Source organism: Glycine max, chromosome 2, assembly GCF_000004515.6.
Source record: "Glycine max cultivar Williams 82 chromosome 2, Glycine_max_v4.0, whole genome shotgun sequence".
NCBI classification, from domain to species: domain Eukaryota; kingdom Viridiplantae; phylum Streptophyta; class Magnoliopsida; order Fabales; family Fabaceae; genus Glycine; species Glycine max.
The window spans coordinates 11,183,858-11,203,768 of NC_016089.4; the positions used below are offsets into that span (position 1 = coordinate 11,183,858).

At 31.4% G+C, this 19,911-nt stretch overlaps 2 protein-coding genes and 1 pseudogene across 2 annotated transcripts; all 3 read right to left on the minus strand.

The window, feature by feature from the left end:
- Positions 1-3,872: 3,872 nt before the first annotated feature.
- LOC121174052 (UDP-glucose 6-dehydrogenase 4-like) lies at positions 3,873-4,696 on the minus strand (annotated as a pseudogene).
- A 1,069-nt stretch (positions 4,697-5,765) lies between these two features.
- Positions 5,766-8,561, minus strand: LOC100799142 (UDP-glucose 6-dehydrogenase 4). Its single transcript, XM_003518715.5, has 2 exons — positions 8,278-8,561; positions 5,766-7,573 (listed from the first exon to the last, which is right to left on the minus strand). Exon 2 carries the CDS (start codon positions 7,550-7,552, stop codon positions 6,110-6,112), a length of 1,443 nt encoding a protein of 480 aa, XP_003518763.1. The 5' UTR covers positions 7,553-7,573; positions 8,278-8,561; the 3' UTR covers positions 5,766-6,109.
- A 5,342-nt stretch (positions 8,562-13,903) lies between these two features.
- LOC106797221 (uncharacterized mitochondrial protein AtMg00820-like) lies at positions 13,904-14,368 on the minus strand. The gene has a single exon (XM_014771426.1). The coding sequence runs from the start codon at positions 14,366-14,368 to the stop codon at positions 13,904-13,906; it is 465 nt and encodes a 154-aa protein (XP_014626912.1).
- Between the last annotated feature and the right edge of the window lie 5,543 nt (positions 14,369-19,911).

Genomic DNA, 19,911 nt, shown 5'->3' on the forward strand with positions numbered 1-19,911 from the left:
CTATAAAAGTTCCCAACATCCCTGAGGAGGGTTATAAATTATTAAAAAGTCCCTATTTAAATGATATTATTTTAAACTTGTTTGGGTGTATTTACTAAGAAATGCTAGTAAGGCATTCTTTTGGGTACATTTTATTATTATTATTGATTTAAATTTATTGAAAATTATAAAATTTGATGAATCTTCTTATTTGATAAGCTTTATTTATAAATTTGTAGTTTTTAATAAATTTTAACCAATAACAAAAAATACACATATATTTTGAGACATGTGTCAGAATGTATTATTACCGCTCCTATTATTTATTTTAATAAATGCTTATGAAGTATTTTGGTCTTATATGGATGAGCTAACATACAATAATTTTAAAAAAAAAAATCCCAAATAAGTTGTTTCATACTCATCTTCACATACTTATCTTCACAACTTAGAGAATAGAAATCAAAACAAAATGAAAATAACTTAGGGTGCCAAAATTAAAATCAAGGTCATGGAAACTACACGTTCAATGAGACAGATGCTTTTAGGCTATGCTTAGATTGATGATATATGGTGGAATGGAAAAGGATGGGGTAGAAACAAAAGTCGTTTCACTGTTTAATTTGTAAAAATAAGAATGGAACATAATAATAAAAAAAGTTGGATCATGATTCATTTCATTCCATTGCTTAAACTCCAAATTTATTTTCTTTCAATTTGGGGTGCATTTCATGAGTAAAACTTTTAGATATTAAAATGACTACTTTCTCCTTTCAAATTTTACTCTGTTAAGGATAATATATTTAAAACAAAGATAAAATAGGAATTGAAAAGTTATAACTTGTTCCTTTCTATCCTTTTTCCAAACAATGGAATGAATGTTTTGTTTAGTTTTATTATAAATATTCAAACAATACAATAAACATTTGTATTCCATTTCATTGCAATCCATTCCATCCGATTATATTTTTTATCAATTCCATTTCATTTTCTACCTCCAATCCAAAGATGACCTTAGGTTCTAAATGATTAAGGTCACAATTTTTTCTTATTTAAAAAAATATTTATTGTTAATTTAAAATATAAGGTTAATTATATTTTTTTTTACAAAATAATATACTATTTTTTATTATTTTCATTAGTAAAACTATGTGGTCTTAAGATTGTATTGATTGGAAAATTAAAAAATTTGTATGAGAATGAATTTAAAAAAGATTGCGTTAAGTTTAAAATGATTTTAAGTTCTTGTGAATATTATAATAATGAAGATTTTGATTTATTTTTTAAAATAAAGAAATTGCTAGAAGTACAAAAAATATACCGCACTAGAAATATTAAATTATATCAAAATATCATATTCTTTTTTCAAATATCAGCATCACTTTTAAAATAGTATTGATAATATTTGTAATTATTGTTATTGTTTAAAGTAGTTTTCAAAATTAAAATTACTCAAATTTTATTAATATTATGTATGTAAAGAATAGATTAAATGAATTTTCTATTTTATATATTGATGTAAAATGTTAGAAACACTTATCTATAAAACTTTGATCAGTAGTTTTATAGTTGATAAAAAAATGAAAATTGGCAAGTTGATAAATTAAACTTTAATTTGAATATAAATTTTGTTTAATGCCTTAAATTTTCTAGACATTACCCGGTTAAAATCTACTTAGATGGCAATTAATTTGTTATGCGTTATACTATATTAACATCATTGAGTTCTCAGATAATATTTCTTACTCTACAAATAATTTTTAAAGTATATTTAAATATTGTTCAATTTATTTTAATTCACACTTATTTTTGCTTATCCAAAAAATATTAATCAATTCACCCTTATAAAAAATGTGCTTAAATTTAATGCATTGAAATCCTTCATATCTAAAGTTAGTGACAACATGTCTTTTGTCCATAGTCATGTATCATGTGCACCTCCTCTAAAATTCACTAGGGTGTAATGGGAGGTTGGGGTAGATATAGGAGGACTTCACTTTGATCCTCATTATCATCATTGAACACAACAAAAAAAAATGCATCTTCCCTAACATTACTCAAGCAATTGCATAGCATTGATACTAATAATGTCTAGGAGAAATTCTACTCTTATGTTTTACAATCTTATTGAGTCATTCTTGTTGATCTAGTGTGACCCAAGGAAGATCATGCCTATTTATTAAATATGATTGGGTCTAAGGATTGGAGGATCACCCATCCAAAAAGGGACAATACATAGTTCCTCAAGCACTAAGCCTAAAAGCTGTCTCGATCATCTTGGTCAAATAATTCATAGCTTTTTTAGCATTGAACTTGAAAGACATCAATATTATTTGAGCTTAGTCATGCTTGATTGTTCTATCTGGATAGTTCAACACCCCCCCACCCCCCCCCCCCCCACCCAAAAAAAATAAACATTGAGCCTAAAAAGCATTGAAACTTGTTATGATCAACCATCTTGGTTAGATGTAGGTGTAGGTGCATGTTAAGGTTGACCATTTTGGTTGAATACTTCACATCCCCACAAGTGTTGAGCTTGAAAGGTGTAGTAGGTGTATGTTGTAGTCGGCCATCTTAATCAAATAGTTGATAGCCACATAATTGTTGAGTAGTTAAACCTAAAAAGTGTGAGTGTTTGTTAAGTTTGATAATCTTGATCAAATGGTTCATAATCTCTTAAGTGTTGAGTCCAACGATTTATTTTTAGAAAGTTCATCTTGGTCGAATAGTTCACAATCTCTCATTTTTTTGTTTAACCATTCTTTTTTTAAACTTTTTTCTTCTCTTTATCTTTTATTTATGATATATGTTTTATTGTTGATAAATTTATTGTTTTAAAATTTTATATTTTTTATTGTATTTATTAAATACTATTATGTTTAGTTGAGTGAAAAATAATAGGAGAGAAAGTAAAGTTTGAAATTTAAATTAAAAAAAGAAAAGAAAATTTTGAATTTATATTTCTGGAAATTCATTATTTTTTCTTCAACTAAACAAAAAAACCATCATTATTCATTTTTTTTCTCTATAATAAAAAATACGGTACATTTTAAGAACCACGAGGAATAAACAATAAGGAGAACTCTTTATTTCAAGAAAAAAGAAAATGACAAAATATCTCTCGTCACTTTACCAAGATAGTATTTTTAAAGTACTAGGTGTGTAACAAAAAATTAAAACTAAATCTGAATAGTTTTATTTGTAAGAAAGGAAATGGATGGGAAAAAAGGGGATATAATTTATACAACCCGCACGCCACACGTGGTCTATTAATATAATTTTGTTTATAGAGATTCATCTGTCTATAGCTGCCAACAACAAAAGCCTGAGCTAGAGACAAGAGAACATTTCTCATTTCTTATTATCAAAAACATTTTTCATTTCTTTTTTCAAGAGAATTTTAATTAGCATACTTAATAATAAAAAACAAGCAATCCCTGTAAGGCTGTAATGTTAGAAGAGTAAGAAGCAAATTCTTTATTTGAGACTTCTGATTATTGATTTATTTATGCACTAATGGAGAAGTGCTTCTAAGTGTTTTTTTTTTTTGTTACATGTTTCCAAGTGTGATTATTATTAAATAGAGAAAAAACGAAGGCAAACTAATGGTTAAGAATAAAAAATATTAAAAGTAACAAACGGAACATAAAACGAATGATATCCGTTGTATAAAAAATCCCTTGGTACTCCTTTATTACAATAAACCAGGTCAACAATAAGGATTTTTAGCGAGCTAAAGACAATAATATACTTAGGAAATTAAGCTCTCTCTACCTTGGGGTAAAACCTGATCCAATAAAAAGTAACATCAAAGACAAAAACAGAACAGAAATCTAAACTATTAGATAGAAATATAATACAATGGATTGGATGGGGGGGGGGGGGGGGGGGGGCATTCTCTCTGAAAGACCAACAGCAAATTCAACATCCCTAAAGGAAGCTCCAGATTGTGCTTTTTTCTTTATTTTTTTCTTTAAGCCACTGCAGGCATGTCCTTGAGCCATGAATCTAGAGGTTTGCCAATGGAGTAAACAATGAAACCAATTTCCCTCAGCTTGTAACATCCACGACGTTGCGGCCATCGAAAATGAATGCAGGCTTCTGCATGCTGTCATAAACCTTCTGGTAATCAAGGTTCTTGAACTCATCCCACTCAGTCATAACGCAGATGCCATGTGCATCCTTGATTGCCTCATAGGCATCCCAAACCACAGATACTTGTTTGTTGGAAGTTGGACTCAGTGGTTGAAGATGAGCAGGGTGGTCCCAATCAAACTTCTTCATTGCTAAATCCCTCATGATTTGATCTCAGTGACCTGAGGATCATATATGCTCAACTTGGCCTTGTCTCCCAAAAGGCCCTTGCACACATCAATGGCTGGGGTCTCCCTAGTGTCACCAGTGTCCTTCTTGAAAGCAAATCCCAAAACAGCAATCTTCTTCCCTGAGACTGTGTTGAACATTGATGACACCACGCGATTTACGAACCGCATTTTCTGGTAGTCATTCACCTTGATGACCTGTTTCCAGTAATTGGCCACCTCTGGTAGGCCATTGCACTCACAGATATAGACCAAGTTCAATATGTCCTTCTGGAAGCATGATCCACCAAAACAACACTGGCATTCAGGAACTTTGGTCCAATTCTCGAGTCTGTCCCGATTGAGTGTGACACCTGGGAGACATCAGCACCAGTTGCCTCGCAAAGCGCCGACATGGCATTCACAGAGGAGATCCTCTGGGCCAGGAAAGCATTGGCTGCAAGCTTTGAGAGTTCAGTAAGTTTGATAATCTTGATCAAATGGTTCATAATCTCTTAAGTGTTGAGTCCAACGATTTATTTTTAGAAAGTTCATCTTGGTCGAATAGTTCACAATCTCTCATTTTTTTGTTTAACCATTCTTTTTTTAAACTTTTTTCTTCTCTTTATCTTTTATTTATGATATATGTTTTATTGTTGATAAATTTATTGTTTTAAAATTTTATATTTTTTATTGTATTTATTAAATACTATTATGTTTAGTTGAGTGAAAAATAATAGGAGAGAAAGTAAAGTTTGAAATTTAAATTAAAAAAAGAAAAGAAAATTTTGAATTTATATTTCTGGAAATTCATTATTTTTTCTTCAACTAAACAAAAAAACCATCATTATTCATTTTTTTTCTCTATAATAAAAAATACGGTACATTTTAAGAACCACGAGGAATAAACAATAAGGAGAACTCTTTATTTCAAGAAAAAAGAAAATGACAAAATATCTCTCGTCACTTTACCAAGATAGTATTTTTAAAGTACTAGGTGTGTAACAAAAAATTAAAACTAAATCTGAATAGTTTTATTTGTAAGAAAGGAAATGGATGGGAAAAAAGGGGATATAATTTATACAACCCGCACGCCACACGTGGTCTATTAATATAATTTTGTTTATAGAGATTCATCTGTCTATAGCTGCCAACAACAAAAGCCTGAGCTAGAGACAAGAGAACATTTCTCATTTCTTATTATCAAAAACATTTTTCATTTCTTTTTTCAAGAGAATTTTAATTAGCATACTTAATAATAAAAAACAAGCAATCCCTGTAAGGCTGTAATGTTAGAAGAGTAAGAAGCAAATTCTTTATTTGAGACTTCTGATTATTGATTTATTTATGCACTAATGGAGAAGTGCTTCTAAGTGTTTTTTTTTTTTGTTACATGTTTCCAAGTGTGATTATTATTAAATAGAGAAAAAACGAAGGCAAACTAATGGTTAAGAATAAAAAATATTAAAAGTAACAAACGGAACATAAAACGAATGATATCCGTTGTATAAAAAATCCCTTGGTACTCCTTTATTACAATAAACCAGGTCAACAAATAAGGATTTTTAGCGAGCTAAAGACAATAATATACTTAGGAAATTAAGCTCTCTCTACCTTGGGGTAAAACCTGATCCAATAAAAAGTAACATCAAAGACAAAAACAGCAACAGAAATCTAAACTATTAAGAATAGCATGATAATCATCATCATATCAGGAGGATGGATTGGGGGGGGGGGGGGGGGGGGGGCATTCTCTCTGAAAGACCAACAGCAAATTCAACATCCCTAAAGGAAGCTCCAGATTGTGCTTTTTTCTTTATTTTTTTTCTTTAAGCCACTGCAGGCATGTCCTTGAGCCATGAATCTAGAGGTTTGCCAATGGAGTAAACAATGAAACCAATTTCCCTCAGCTTGTTAACATCCACGACGTTGCGGCCATCGAAAATGAATGCAGGCTTCTGCATGCTGTCATAAACCTTCTGGTAATCAAGGTTCTTGAACTCATCCCACTCAGTCATAACGCAGATGCCATGTGCATCCTTGATTGCCTCATAGGCATCCCAAACCACAGATACTTGTTTGTTGGAAGTTGGACTCAGTGGTTGAAGATGAGCAGGGTGGTCCCAATCAAACTTCTTCATTGCTAAATCCCTCATGATTTGATCCTCAGTGACCTGAGGATCATATATGCTCAACTTGGCCTTGTCTCCCAAAAGGCCCTTGCACACATCAATGGCTGGGGTCTCCCTAGTGTCACCAGTGTCCTTCTTGAAAGCAAATCCCAAAACAGCAATCTTCTTCCCTGAGACTGTGTTGAACATTGATGACACCACGCGATTTACGAACCGCATTTTCTGGTAGTCATTCACCTTGATGACCTGTTTCCAGTAATTGGCCACCTCTGGTAGGCCATTGCACTCACAGATATAGACCAAGTTCAATATGTCCTTCTGGAAGCATGATCCACCAAAACCAACACTGGCATTCAGGAACTTTGGTCCAATTCTCGAGTCTGTCCCGATTGAGTGTGACACCTGGGAGACATCAGCACCAGTTGCCTCGCAAAGCGCCGACATGGCATTCACAGAGGAGATCCTCTGGGCCAGGAAAGCATTGGCTGCAAGCTTTGAGAGTTCAGCAGACCACAAATTGGTGCAAAGGATTCTGTCCTCAGGAACCCAATGGGCATAAACACTCTTCAGAGAATGAATAGCCTTTTGACCCTCTGGGGTTTCCCTGCCTCCGATGAGGACTCGATCCGGCTTAAACAGGTCTGCAATTGCTGTACCCTCAGCAAGAAACTCAGGGTTTGACAGAATTGTGAAATTGATGCCTTTCCTATTGTGAGTCAGAATCCTCTCAATTGCCTCAGCTGTTTTCACAGGCACGGTCGATTTCTCAACCACGATCTTGTCCGATTTTGATACATCAGCAATCATCCTGGCAGCACTCTCCCAATATGTGAGATCAGCCGCCTTACCGGCTCCAAGACCCTGAGTCTTTGTCGGTGTGTTCACCGAGACAAAGACAATGTCAGCCTCAGCAACATGCTTCTCCACATCAGTGCTGAAGAAGAGATTCTTCCCCCTACACTGCTTCACCACATCATCAAGGCCGGGCTCGTATATCGGGAGGTGGTCACTGTTCCACGCGTTGATTCGTGGAGCAGCAATGTCCACCACGACCACCTCGATCTCAGGACACTTCAAGGCAATCACAGCCATGGTTGGGCCACCAACATAGCCAGCTCCAATGCAGCAAATCTTTACCATTTTTTATGTCTTCTCAGCAACCTGCGTAACACAAAAGGCCTAAACTCAAAACAACACATCGACAATGCAAATTGCCTAATTCACCCTCAAAATGTTCATTACCAGTCAACAAGGTAACCAACCATATCAAGATCCAAAACTAAACAATTGAAACACCAAACAACAAAATTCATCTAATATCCACACATACAACATTGCATCAAAAGCGAATTTCGAAAAATCAAGAGTATAGTCACAGGGAAAACAAGATCTATAATTTCCAAGTAAAGCAATCATAAAAAGACAAACAGATCCAGAGAATATTGGCAAGGAAAATGCAAACGGATAAATAAATCATTGAAATGTTCGATAACTCACACACATGCAAACACAAAAACATATACGAAACAAGAGACAAATTGTGGAATCCAAATTTCCGCATAATATATTTAGCAATCAGATCTAACGACACAATTCACACGAAACCAGCCAAAACAACAGATCCACACACCAACAATTCACAAAAAACAATTCCTCCCAATCATGCACAAATCATAAAAAAAAGTTACAATAGGTGGCATTTGAGTTCGAAACAAAAATACCCAGAAGGCGAAATCGAAAGGCAACAAGGAAACTCGAAATGGGTAGGAGGAAAAAAACTCACTTGCTACCCAGAAACGCAAATCAAATCAAAGGGGGAGGAAGCAAGAGAAAGAAAGGGGGAAAAAAAACGAAGCAGAACTTACCTTGTGGTTGGGATGGAAGGAAGGGAGAGGGAGTGAGAGAGAGAGATCTGAAGGGTGAGAACAATTCAGAGGGAATGAGAGGAATGAAGACGCGTGAGAAATTTATATAGAGAAACGGAGAGAGAAAGAGAGAGTGTGTGTAATTCACGTAGCAATAGCATCATTTATAGACCATAGTTTCCGTGACAAAAGCACTGCTACCGCCACTGCCATTGTGCCTGACACGTTTGAGCCATTCACATTTTTCCTGCGTCTTCAGCTCTTCTTACCCGCTAATTATTATTATTATTATTTCATTCATTAGTTATTAATTAATCTTGTCTTTACCACAAACTCCTCTCCTAGTAAAACGTATATTTCAGACCAGGAAAAAAAAAACTTTTTTTTAATCCAGAATATTCTCTCGAATTTGAACTGATTTTTTTCCACATATTATTGTTCTATGTAACAATATTAAAATATATATTACTTACATATATATTCATTAGTTTTTATTAATTGAAATTTGGAAGAAAAAAATGGGAAGACAGTTAAGGTGAAATTCTCTTATCTTTTATGTTAGCTGAATAAAGAAAATGTTAATAATTAATATTAAATAAAAGATTAATCAAACATGAATAAAATTAATATAATTATTGATAATGCTAGTCAAATGATAAAATTTAACTAATTTTAATATTACCTAAATAAGTAGAAGGTCAATTCTGCTATTTAGTATTAGCTGAATGGAAGAATACACTTAATTATTTTAGTATTAGTTGAATGTGCATGATGTCAATTTAACTACCTATAATGTTAGTCAAAATATTAGTCTAATGATTGATTTTGGCCAATTTTAAGCATCCAAAAATTAGTTGAATTAAATCAGATTTAATTTAATAAAATTAAGAAAATATTTTCCACAAATTTCTGATATTTAAATGACTTGTAATGGTTAAAATTGACTAGTGATAGTGTTCCTGGAAAAATAAGAAGTGATTTTTATCTTTTTCAAAATTTTGAAATAACATATCAATTGGCTTGTGGAAAGATGAGAATGCGTCCAAAGCACTTACCAAAAGATAAATTGATATCAGAATTAGTTAGCCGAATTCAATTGTTAGAATTAGTTGAATTACTATCAAACTAGTTAAATGACTCTTAAATCACGGTTTAGAAAGTTATTAAGTAAAATTTAGTTTAATAGAGGATTTGAGTTTGTAACCTTTAAATAGGTATTGTAGTTAATTTCAAATGACAAAATCAATCCAAAATTAAAGCCCATTTTGCTGAATATTTCATTTTTTATTGCCTTTTGTCTTTTATTGCTTTAAATTATAGTTTTCCTCTATTGCTTTCATTTACAACCCTTAGTTTATAGCTTTCAATTTTTATCTTTCACACAAAATCTTATTTCTTCCTTTCTTTTTTATTTAACTACACCAAAGAGTAGCTTCAAAACCAAGTATACTCTCCTTCTCATCACAAGTGATTTGATCATTATTTGGAATTGTATTGAAGCAAGATTAGTCAAAACATATTATGACTAACTTATAAATTTTCATGCCACAACACTTATTGACAACTAAATTTTACTAAAGAAAACCTAACTAATCAATTTTGTTAACTAATCTATCATATTTTTTTTTCTTTATGAATATTTAACACACTCCTTTGGATGCATGCTCATTGATTGGTTCTAATTTATTAAAAACGATAAAATATTATAGGTTTCTCATCATATTTAATATTTCTCTCTTCTATTGTAATTTTTAATAAATTTTAATAATTTAAGAGTATATATTTTAAAAAGTGTTCAAAGAATATATTTTTAACACTCATCTTAGCACCTTTATTCATGATTGTTTTTCTTCATATCTTATTATTTTCTTCATAATATTTTTTTAGAATCTAATTTCATTATTGTTTCTGGTAGAAAACTTTACACTGTTATTTAACAATGCATTCATAAATAATTACACTCGTTTTTTTTACTAAAATTATTACACTTGTTAAATTCTGCAATAATACATAATTGTATGATGATATAGTAATTTTATAGTGAAAACTATTACATAGTGAATTATTTGTTAATAAACTCTCGCTATATTTTTTTATACTAAAGTTTAGTTTTAGTTTTAAATTATTTTGCATGTTTAGTTTAATTTTCATAAAAAAGTATTTATTTTAATTCGTATATTTTAAAAAATGATATAACTTTAATTTTCAGAAGAAAATAAAAAAAATAATTTTTTTGTGAGTTTTTAATAAATAAGAACGAATAAAATTTTATAAAAAAACAAAGTAAAAGATATCATATTTTAAAGAGAAAATCTCTTTAAAAAAAGAGAATAAAAACTTCTTTAAACCTTTTACATTTATTTTAACATTGATTGCCATTAATTTTTCATGTATATTAAGGATATTTCATTACATTTAATTCTTAGTTTCGAAATACAAGGAAAAATATCTATTATTAACCAGTTTGTATTCTTTTTGCAAATAATGGCACACTTTCTCATATAAATCTAAGGATTGAGTTCATAAAATCTTTTCTTTTCAAGAAAAAGATTTATTTTTTTACTGTAACTAAAATAACTAATACCGTGAAATCGATGCATTTAGGAAGGAAAAAAAAAAGAGCATTACGATGGCATCAGGTATGTTCAGTACCGTAAATCTTTCTTTATTATAGTTCGTATTAATAGAATTTTGTATTTATATATTTAAATTTATTTGCATTAAGTGCAACTGAGCAAAATCAATATTACATTAATTATTTCAGGAATATCTAAGTGAGTTTGTTGCATTTAATTTCATTTATATTTTCATTAAAAACAATAGCATTGCGTAGAGTACATAGTACGTATTTTCTGTTTTTGCTTGGTGAAGAATTGCATCTGATACGTATTGATTTTTTTTAGAGCAAGGATTTTTACATGAGACAGTGTTACTTAAGGCTTCTAGGATTATTATAAATACTAAATTTTATCTCCAAGAATTTAATTCAATTATATATATAAGATTCAATTTTAAATCATTAACTAAGTTTAGATAATCTCACGTCAATTCATCTATATACTAAGTAGTTTTGCATCTAATACCGGTCTAATAATTAATATAAATTAATTTATTGTCTTTAAATAATATTTTTATTATTAGTTATCTTTATTAATTAAATACTCTGTATATTTGTGTTTTTTTAATGACAATTTTTTTTAATATTTGACTCCATACTTTTGAACATGAACTACATAATTTGCGTGTCTTCTTTTACTACTCCATTACATTATATCATTATGCATTAGTTAAAGTTAAAAAAAATTATACATTTATTATTAGAGCTCATAAAATGTTTTTCACTTAATTTTTTATACAATATGTTTTTCACTTAGTTAAGTGATAGACATATTTATGTATTTTTTTAATCAATACAATAGACCAGATTTTATTTATTCTTTTATTTTGGGATTTAATTTGAAAACCTTCTTAAATTTTTTTAAAGATAATAATATTTTTTTAAAAATCATTTAACAGATATTTTATTTCAAGTTTTTTCATTAAACTTTACGTACTTTTTAACAAGTTTTTCGAAAATAATAGTGTATGAGAATGTGTTCTTTATCAAATTAGTATATATAAAACACTTTTAACATGCAAATTAACCAAGAAAAGCCGCAGAATTTAGTATTTATCTAACAAAACTTTACCGGTTCGACAAAATGACGGACCAACTTGATATATTCTGGTTATCGCATATAACATTAATAATATTTTTAATTCTTACACGTCTTATTTAATTCTTATATATAGCATTAATAATATAAATTTTTGAACTGTGACAAAATAAAATTTTGCATGTGCAGGAGCACTTTCCTCATGTTTATTTGCTACCGTACGTGATTTAACATGTTTAATTATCATTTAATGGTTATTATGCATGTATCTAATCCCTTTCTCAACCTTCAAGAATGAAATTTACGCAGTGTTAGGATATGGGACATGATTATGCCTTTTTTCTATGGAAGGATGTGGTAAAAATATATGATAAAAATGATGGGAGTAGAAAGAGGATGAGTTTTTAGAAAATTGATACCTTAACTTGAATTATGCTTATTAGCTTCTTTACTTACATTACATGGCTTGCTACAACTTATGCCTTTATATAAGTTACACAGGTGATTTCTACACACTTCTATTCTACTTAGTCATAGAGTCTTCTAAACTCATCTATCATCTACCATTCATCTCTATAATGTTTTAGGTGCTTCTATGACTTTAGATAATAAGATATTTTTCTACATCCATCAAGAAGTTTCTACACACTACAACATCTTCATAGGTGTAGAACTCTCTAGATAATGGACCACCAATTATACATCTACACTTTTCTAGATTAATCTTCAACACTCCCTCTTAGTCTAGAAAAGTCTTGAACTTCAAGCATGTCTCTAAATTTGATGAACTTCTCTGTTGTAATTGGCTTGGTGAAGATGTCTGCTAATTGTTCTTCAGTCTTGTAGAACTCCATTTTGATTTCTCCACGTTCCACGAGCTCTCTGATGAAGTGGTATCTAATCTCAATGTGCTTTGTACAGCTGTGGAATACTGGATTCTTAGTCATTGCAATAGTTGACATATTATCACAATGAATAATTGTTGGAGTCTTGGAGTCTTGTTGTACGTCTTGCAGAATTTTTCTGAGCCATGTTGCTTCACACGCAGCGCTTGTTGCAGCCATGTATTCTGCTTTTGTTGATGATAGAGCAACTATCGTTTGCTTCTTTGACGCCCATGATATTGCTTTGTTGCCTAGAAGAAACACATATCCACTTGTGCTTTTTCTATCATCTGTGCTTCCTGCCCAGTCGCTATTTGTATAACCTGTCAAGTTAAAGTCTCTATCTGTCTTGTACAAAATGTCAAAATCCTTTGTGCCTTTGACATATCTTAGGATTCTCTTGGCTGCTGCAAAGTGTGCTTTGCTTGGATTACTCATGAATCTAGACACGATGCTAATTGTATGTACGATGTCTAGCCTTGAGTTGGTTAAGTAGATTAGCAAACCGACTAGGCTTCTATAAACCGTTGCATCAACTTTGTTTTGCCCATCATCTTTTGAACGCTTCTCGTTCATCGCCATAGGTGTGGCAAGTAGTTTGCAATCTTGCATGTTGAACTTCTTTACTAAGTCATCCGCATATTTTTCTTGCGAGATAAATATTTGTCCAGGTCTTTGCTTGACTTGCATGCCGAGAAAATATCTCATGAGTCCAAGATCGGTCATTTCATACACTTGCATCATAGCCTTTTTGAATTCTTCCATCATCTGTGCGTTGTTGCCGGTGTAGATTAAATCATCTATGCATAGGCACAAAATCAAGAAATGATTACCTTGCATCTTCACATATAGTGACGGCTCACTTGGACTTTTGAGGAATCTATGCTCGACGAGGTATTTGTCTATTTTGTTGTTCCATGCTCGGGGAGCTTGTTTGAGACCATAAAACGCCTTTTTCAAGCGATATACTTTGTCTTCTTCTCCTTAAACTTTGTATCCTTGTGGTTGCTCCACGTATACTTCTTCTTCAATCTCTCCATTCAAGAAAGCTGATTTTACATCTAGCTGGTAAACTTGTAGCTTCAACTATGCAGCTAAGGCTAGTACAGTTCTGATTGTTTCCATGCACACAACGGGAGCAAATGTCTCATTGAAATCAACTCCTGGGAGTTGTGAATAGCCTTTAGCGACAAGTCTTGCTTTGTGTTTCTGGATTGTTCCATCCTCGTTATATTTAATTTTGTAAACCCATTTCAGGCCAATGATCTCCTTGTCTTCTAGTTTTTGCATGAGCTCCCATGTATGATTTTTCTTTATCATTTTGATTTCCTCGTCCATGGCTTTTCTCCAAACTTCTTCTTTCGATGCTTCCTCAAACTTTTGAGGTTCACAGGCAAAAAATCCAACATTTGCATACTTTGGATTCAGTTTGTGTGGCCTTCCTGATCTTCGAAGTTGTTGTTGTGGGACTTCTTCTTGCTGGTGTTGTTGGTCATGCTGTGTTGATGATGGTGGCAGTGTGCACGGGCTTGGATTGGTTACTTCTTGCATCTCATTGACTTCAGTACTCCATTGCCAACTTGCTCCTTCGTCAAAGATGACATTTCTTAAAATGATCAGCTGCTTTGAATCTAGTTTGAATAATCGGTAACCTTTAGATTGGTCACTATAGCCGACAAAGATGCATTTTTCTCCTTTTTCATCGAGCTTTCTCGGTTCTCCTTTGGAATGTGCGAATAAGCAACACATCCAAAAACTTTAAAATGATCAACTGTTGGTTTTCTGTTGAACCATGCTTCATATGGCGTCATATTTAAGACTGCTTTAGTTGGAGAACAGTTGAGGATGTATATTGTTGTGCTAACAGCTTCCGCCCATAGATTCTTTGGCAAGTTCTTGTGTTGTAGCATTGATCGAGCCATTTCCATAATGGTTCTATTTTTCCTTTCAGGGACACCATTCTATTCTGGAGTGTGACGAACAGTTAGCTCCTTCTTGATGCCATGATCATTGCAAAAATTGATGAATATGTGCTCATTGAATTTTCCCCCATGATCTATTCTCAAGATTTTGAGGGAATGCTCACTTTGCTTTTCCACTAGGGCCTTGAAGTCCTTGAAGCAAGAGAATGCATCGGATTTTTGTTGGATGAAGTACACCCACATCATTCGAGTGTAGTCATCAACGAAGAGGATAAAATATCTTCTTCCACCAAAGCTGAGGGTACTTGATGGTCCCCAGATATCAGTATGCACCAATTGAAGTGGAGCTTTAGCTCTCCAAGATGTTTTTGGAAACGGTAACCTGTGCATCTTGCCATAAATGCAGCCTTCACAAACTTTAAGGTTAGATGAAATAAAAGGAAGTCCAAGCACCATATTTTTTTGTTTTATTAATTTGAGGCCATTAAAGTTTATATGACCATACCTCAAGTGCCACAGTATGGACTCATCCATATTCTCACATTTCAATGCATTGTTTTGCCCAAATGGCATAAATAGAGGAAATACTTTATTAGGAACCATTTTGATAGAAATAATTTGGCCCTTTCTTTTATCAATGATATTACATTTATCATCATCAAAGATGACTTTATAATTTTTATGAATAAATTGACCAACACTTAGAAGATTTTGAGTAAGACCTAACACATAAAAAACATCATGGATATATTTTTGGCTACCATTTTGAGTTTTAACAACAATGGTGCCTTTTCCTTCAACTGTTTGAACATTTCCATCACCAAGTGTAACTTTGGATTTTATTGTCTCATCTAGTTGCACAAAGCAACTTTTGTTTTTTGTCATGTGGTTTGAACAACCAATATCAACATACCATACATCCCTTGATTCTTGAGAAGATAAAGCGGAGTACAAAGTATGATCAAGGGATTCTTTATTTTCTAGAAAATTTGCTTCTTCTTTTTGTCGGTAAAAACAATCTTTTTCATAGTGTAGGTACCTTTTGCACTTTTTTCATTTGTACCGACAATCATTTGTATCATGATTATTTTTCTTGCATAATTTGCAATAGGAGCTTGAAGCTTTATTACTCCATTGTTTTTCGCTCCTTTTTATCAGGATTAGTAAATGCTCCTCCTCGGTTATTTTTCTTATTTCTATCATTTTTAGAGATATTAATTTTAGATTGGAATGCTTGTTGCTCTAGTGGCTACTCAAATCTTTTCATTCTAGCTTCATGAGCTTTTAAAGAGCCCATTAATTCTACTAGAGTGAGTTTAGATAAATCTTTTGATTCTTTTATGGCAGCCACAATATGATCATATTTTATTGGAAGACTTCTTAATATTTTTAGTATTATTTTCTTGTCTTCAATCGTGTCCCTGTAACTTCTAATTTGATTGAAGATATTAGAGACATGAGAGAAGAAAGATTGTAAAGATTCATCTTCCTGCATTATTAATGTATCAAAATCCTTCCACAAAGATTGAAGTTTAATAAAAATTACCTTGTCTGTGCCTTTAAATTCATTTTTCAGAGTCTTCCACGCCTCCTTTGCATTTTTTACTTGCATGATTCTTGGAAAGATCTCTCTACTAACTCCTTGTTGGATGAATAAAAGAACCTTATCATCATGTTGCTTGTTTTGCTTGTACTCCTTTTGCTTTGTTGTTGTCCACGTAGCCAATTCTTCTTGGCTTTCTGGGACTGGATATCATTCTCTATAACATCCCACAAGTCTTGTGAGATGAATAGAGTTTGCATTTGGATGCTCCAATAATCATATGCTTCCCTATTAAATATGGGAACTAAGGTTTGGTTATAGTTGAAGGTTGGTGGGCTAGGTGATGTAGCAAAGGCCATAGGATCAACACTGCTCTGATGCCACTGTTAGGATATGGGACGTGGTTATGCCTTTTTTCTATGGAAGGATATGGTAGAAATGTATGATAGAAATGATGGGAGTAGGAAGAGGATGCGTTTTTAGAAAATTGACACCTTAACTTGAATTGTGCTTATTAGCTTCTTTACTTACATTACATGGCTTGCTACAACTTATGCCTTTATATAGGTTACACAGGTGATTTCTACACACTTCTATACTACTTAGTCCTAGAGTCTTCTAGACTCATCTATCATCTACCATCCATCTCTATAATGTTCTAGGTGCTTTTATGACTTTAGATAATAAGATATTTTTCTACATCCATCAAGAAGTTTCTACACACTACAACATCTCCATAGGTGTAAAACTATCTAGATAATGGACCACCAATTATACATCTACACTTTTCTAGATTAATCTTCAACACGCAGGTCTCAATTCTTACAAAAAAAAATTGATGTATAAAGTTAGAACATAAAACGTAGTTGGAGGAAATTAAGCCTTTATTTGTTTCCTTTTCTGAAACTGTTGGGAAGCTTTGAACCTCAGGAACACATGGCCAGAGGAATTGAGTACCGTGGAAGGTAGTTGAGCACAACAAGAATGGCAGTTGCAAACCTGTGTTCAAGCAATTGTTTAAATTTAATATCATGAGCCAATAAAATAAAAGAAAAGAAAACCTAAATTTGTTAGGTTAGTATATTGTTCATTATACATTCATACTTGTCATAACATGAAACAAAATAATATATTTACTATGTTCACACAAGTAATTGGATCTCTTAATCAAGATCGGTAAGTTTGGATTTATTAGAACAAATGGAAGTATCACTTTAATTCAAAATAAGGCGACAGACAAATACTTCTTTGTTAATTACAAAAAAAGGTATATACTGTATTTACTTTTTATGTTACTTTAAATATATTGGAGATCCATGAAATATATCGAAATTTTGCAACTAATTTTAATTTTTTTTTACTTTTTGTTGAGTTTCTGGAATTTCAAAAGTTTCATGAGAGATTCCTGTAGTTAATCTCTATCTAAAACGTGATGACATGTCCATTAGTTAAATATGTCAATGATACATGTGCGAAACTACATTAAAGATATCAATGATACAACATGTCAATTGGATTTTTTTATATATTTAATTTAATTCAGTAAACTATTTTATTAAAAGAAAATAAAGTTAAAGGTTTGGAGTTTGTCTAAAAACAATGTTTTCAAAAAAACTAAACCAAGTCCTAAGTTGGTTAGTGCGTTGCTGTGAAATAGAGAAGTAATCCCTTTTCGTCTCCATCTCTAATGCATCTCTTCTCTGTCTCCATCTCATGTTTTGTCTACATTGTCAAAATTCTACACCTCTGGCAACTTATTCTTATGCAGAAACTCCAAACATCAGCCTATTAGACATTTAAATCTCACATAAACCCACCCACCCATGATCAAAGCCAAAGTCCTAATCAGTTGATTCTCTTCAACTATATACAACACATTGAATCCATCATAAACCAACCCAATTTACAAAACAATTTTAATCACCTTGAATCCTTCAATTTCGGGGACAAATATATCTGACGGTTAACTTTTGTTCGTCAGCGTTAATATAATAGCTTACGTGGCACAGAGGGACAAATTTGTCTCTGAAATGATTGTCAATGTGACTATCTCTAATTGCCAGCATAGAAACATATTTGTCATATAATATTTTTTTTTTACTTTTTGTCTTCCCACACCGTTGACAAATGCATCCCGGAAAGATGAAAATACAAAATTTAGTCCCTGAAAGTATAACAGGTGCAACAAATATATCCAAACGTTAATAGTAAACTGTGATTAATTATTATAATTTGAAAAAATTTATAATGATTAAGACAATTTTTTTTAACAAACTCGTAAATTAAATTAAGTCTAAAAGAAAAAAAATACTTGTTTTATAAACTATAAATAATTTTTTTACACTCACATTCTTGATGAAAGGTTCAAGTAAAAAAAATGATTATTGTAAAACATTATAGTTAAATTAGATCTATGAATAATTTTTAGGAAAAATTACAATTGCAATGACACTTTTAATTTGTAAAAAACACTCACCTCCTTTGGAATTATTTTTTTTAAGATTATGATTTTTTAAATGATCAGTTAATAAAAAATAATTGTGTATGATTTAAAAAAAATTTAAAAATTAATAAACTTTTATTATTATAATTTATAATTTGATGGCATTGCATATATTAATAGACATTCATATTTTATTATTAAAAATTTATTAAAAAAACAATTAAATAAATAGTATAAACAGAAACAATGATTTTCTTATTGTTTTACAGTAAAATTTCTTCTTTTTTTTCCTGTGTTGATAGCATTTATTCAGGAATTAACAATCAAAGGATTGATTTTTTTTTTGTAGTTGAAGAAAAGTAAGAAGAATTCGCTAAAGCAATAAAAATTTACTTCTATTGGTAATATTTTATGCATGTCTCAACCTTTGATAAAACTTGAAAATTATATAACGAAAACATATATTTACCAATGTGATATAACTCTCCCAAAATTTTGTCACAATCATTATAAATTTTTTAAAATTATAATAATTAGTCATAATCTATTATTAACGTCACGATATATTTGTCGACTTTTTACACTTTCGGGAACTAAATTTTGTATTTTTATATTCTAGGGATGCCATTTGTCAGCGGAGTGGGAAGACGAAAAGTCAAAAAATATTATATGACAAATATGCCCTTATGCTAACAATTAGAGATAATCACGTTGACAATCATTTCAGTGACAAATTTGTTCATCTGTGTCATGTAGGCTATTTTATTAACGGTGACGGACGGAAGTTAAATGTAAAATGTATTTGTCGCACTTTTTACACTTTCGAAAACTAAATTTTATATTTTTATTTTTCAAAAATACATTTTTCAGCAAATTACATATTCAGGGACAAAAGTAACTATTTATCTAAAGAAAATTTAAAAAAAAAATAAAAAATTAGGACTCAGACTTTATTTCTTTTAATAAAATAATTTATTAAATATAAAAATAAAAAAATTCAGATGACACGATACTCTGACATGGCTTCGCATGTGTATCGGTGACATGCTTTACTAACAGACACGTCATTACATTTTGGACGAAAACTAAAGACAAAGATCTCACACAAAACTTTAATGTTTCAAAGGCGTAACGAAAAGAAAAAAAATTCACGATCAATTACGAAATTAAGATATATTTGAAGAAA

What these genes read in the sequence shown, in the direction of transcription:
- LOC100799142 (XM_003518715.5), bottom strand. Translation starts at nt 7,552, where the DNA reads ATGGTAAAGATTTGCTGCATTGGAGCTGGCTATGTTGGTGGCCCAACC.
- LOC106797221 (XM_014771426.1), bottom strand. Translation starts at nt 14,368, where the DNA reads ATGCAAGAAGTAACCAATCCAAGCCCGTGCACACTGCCACCATCATCA.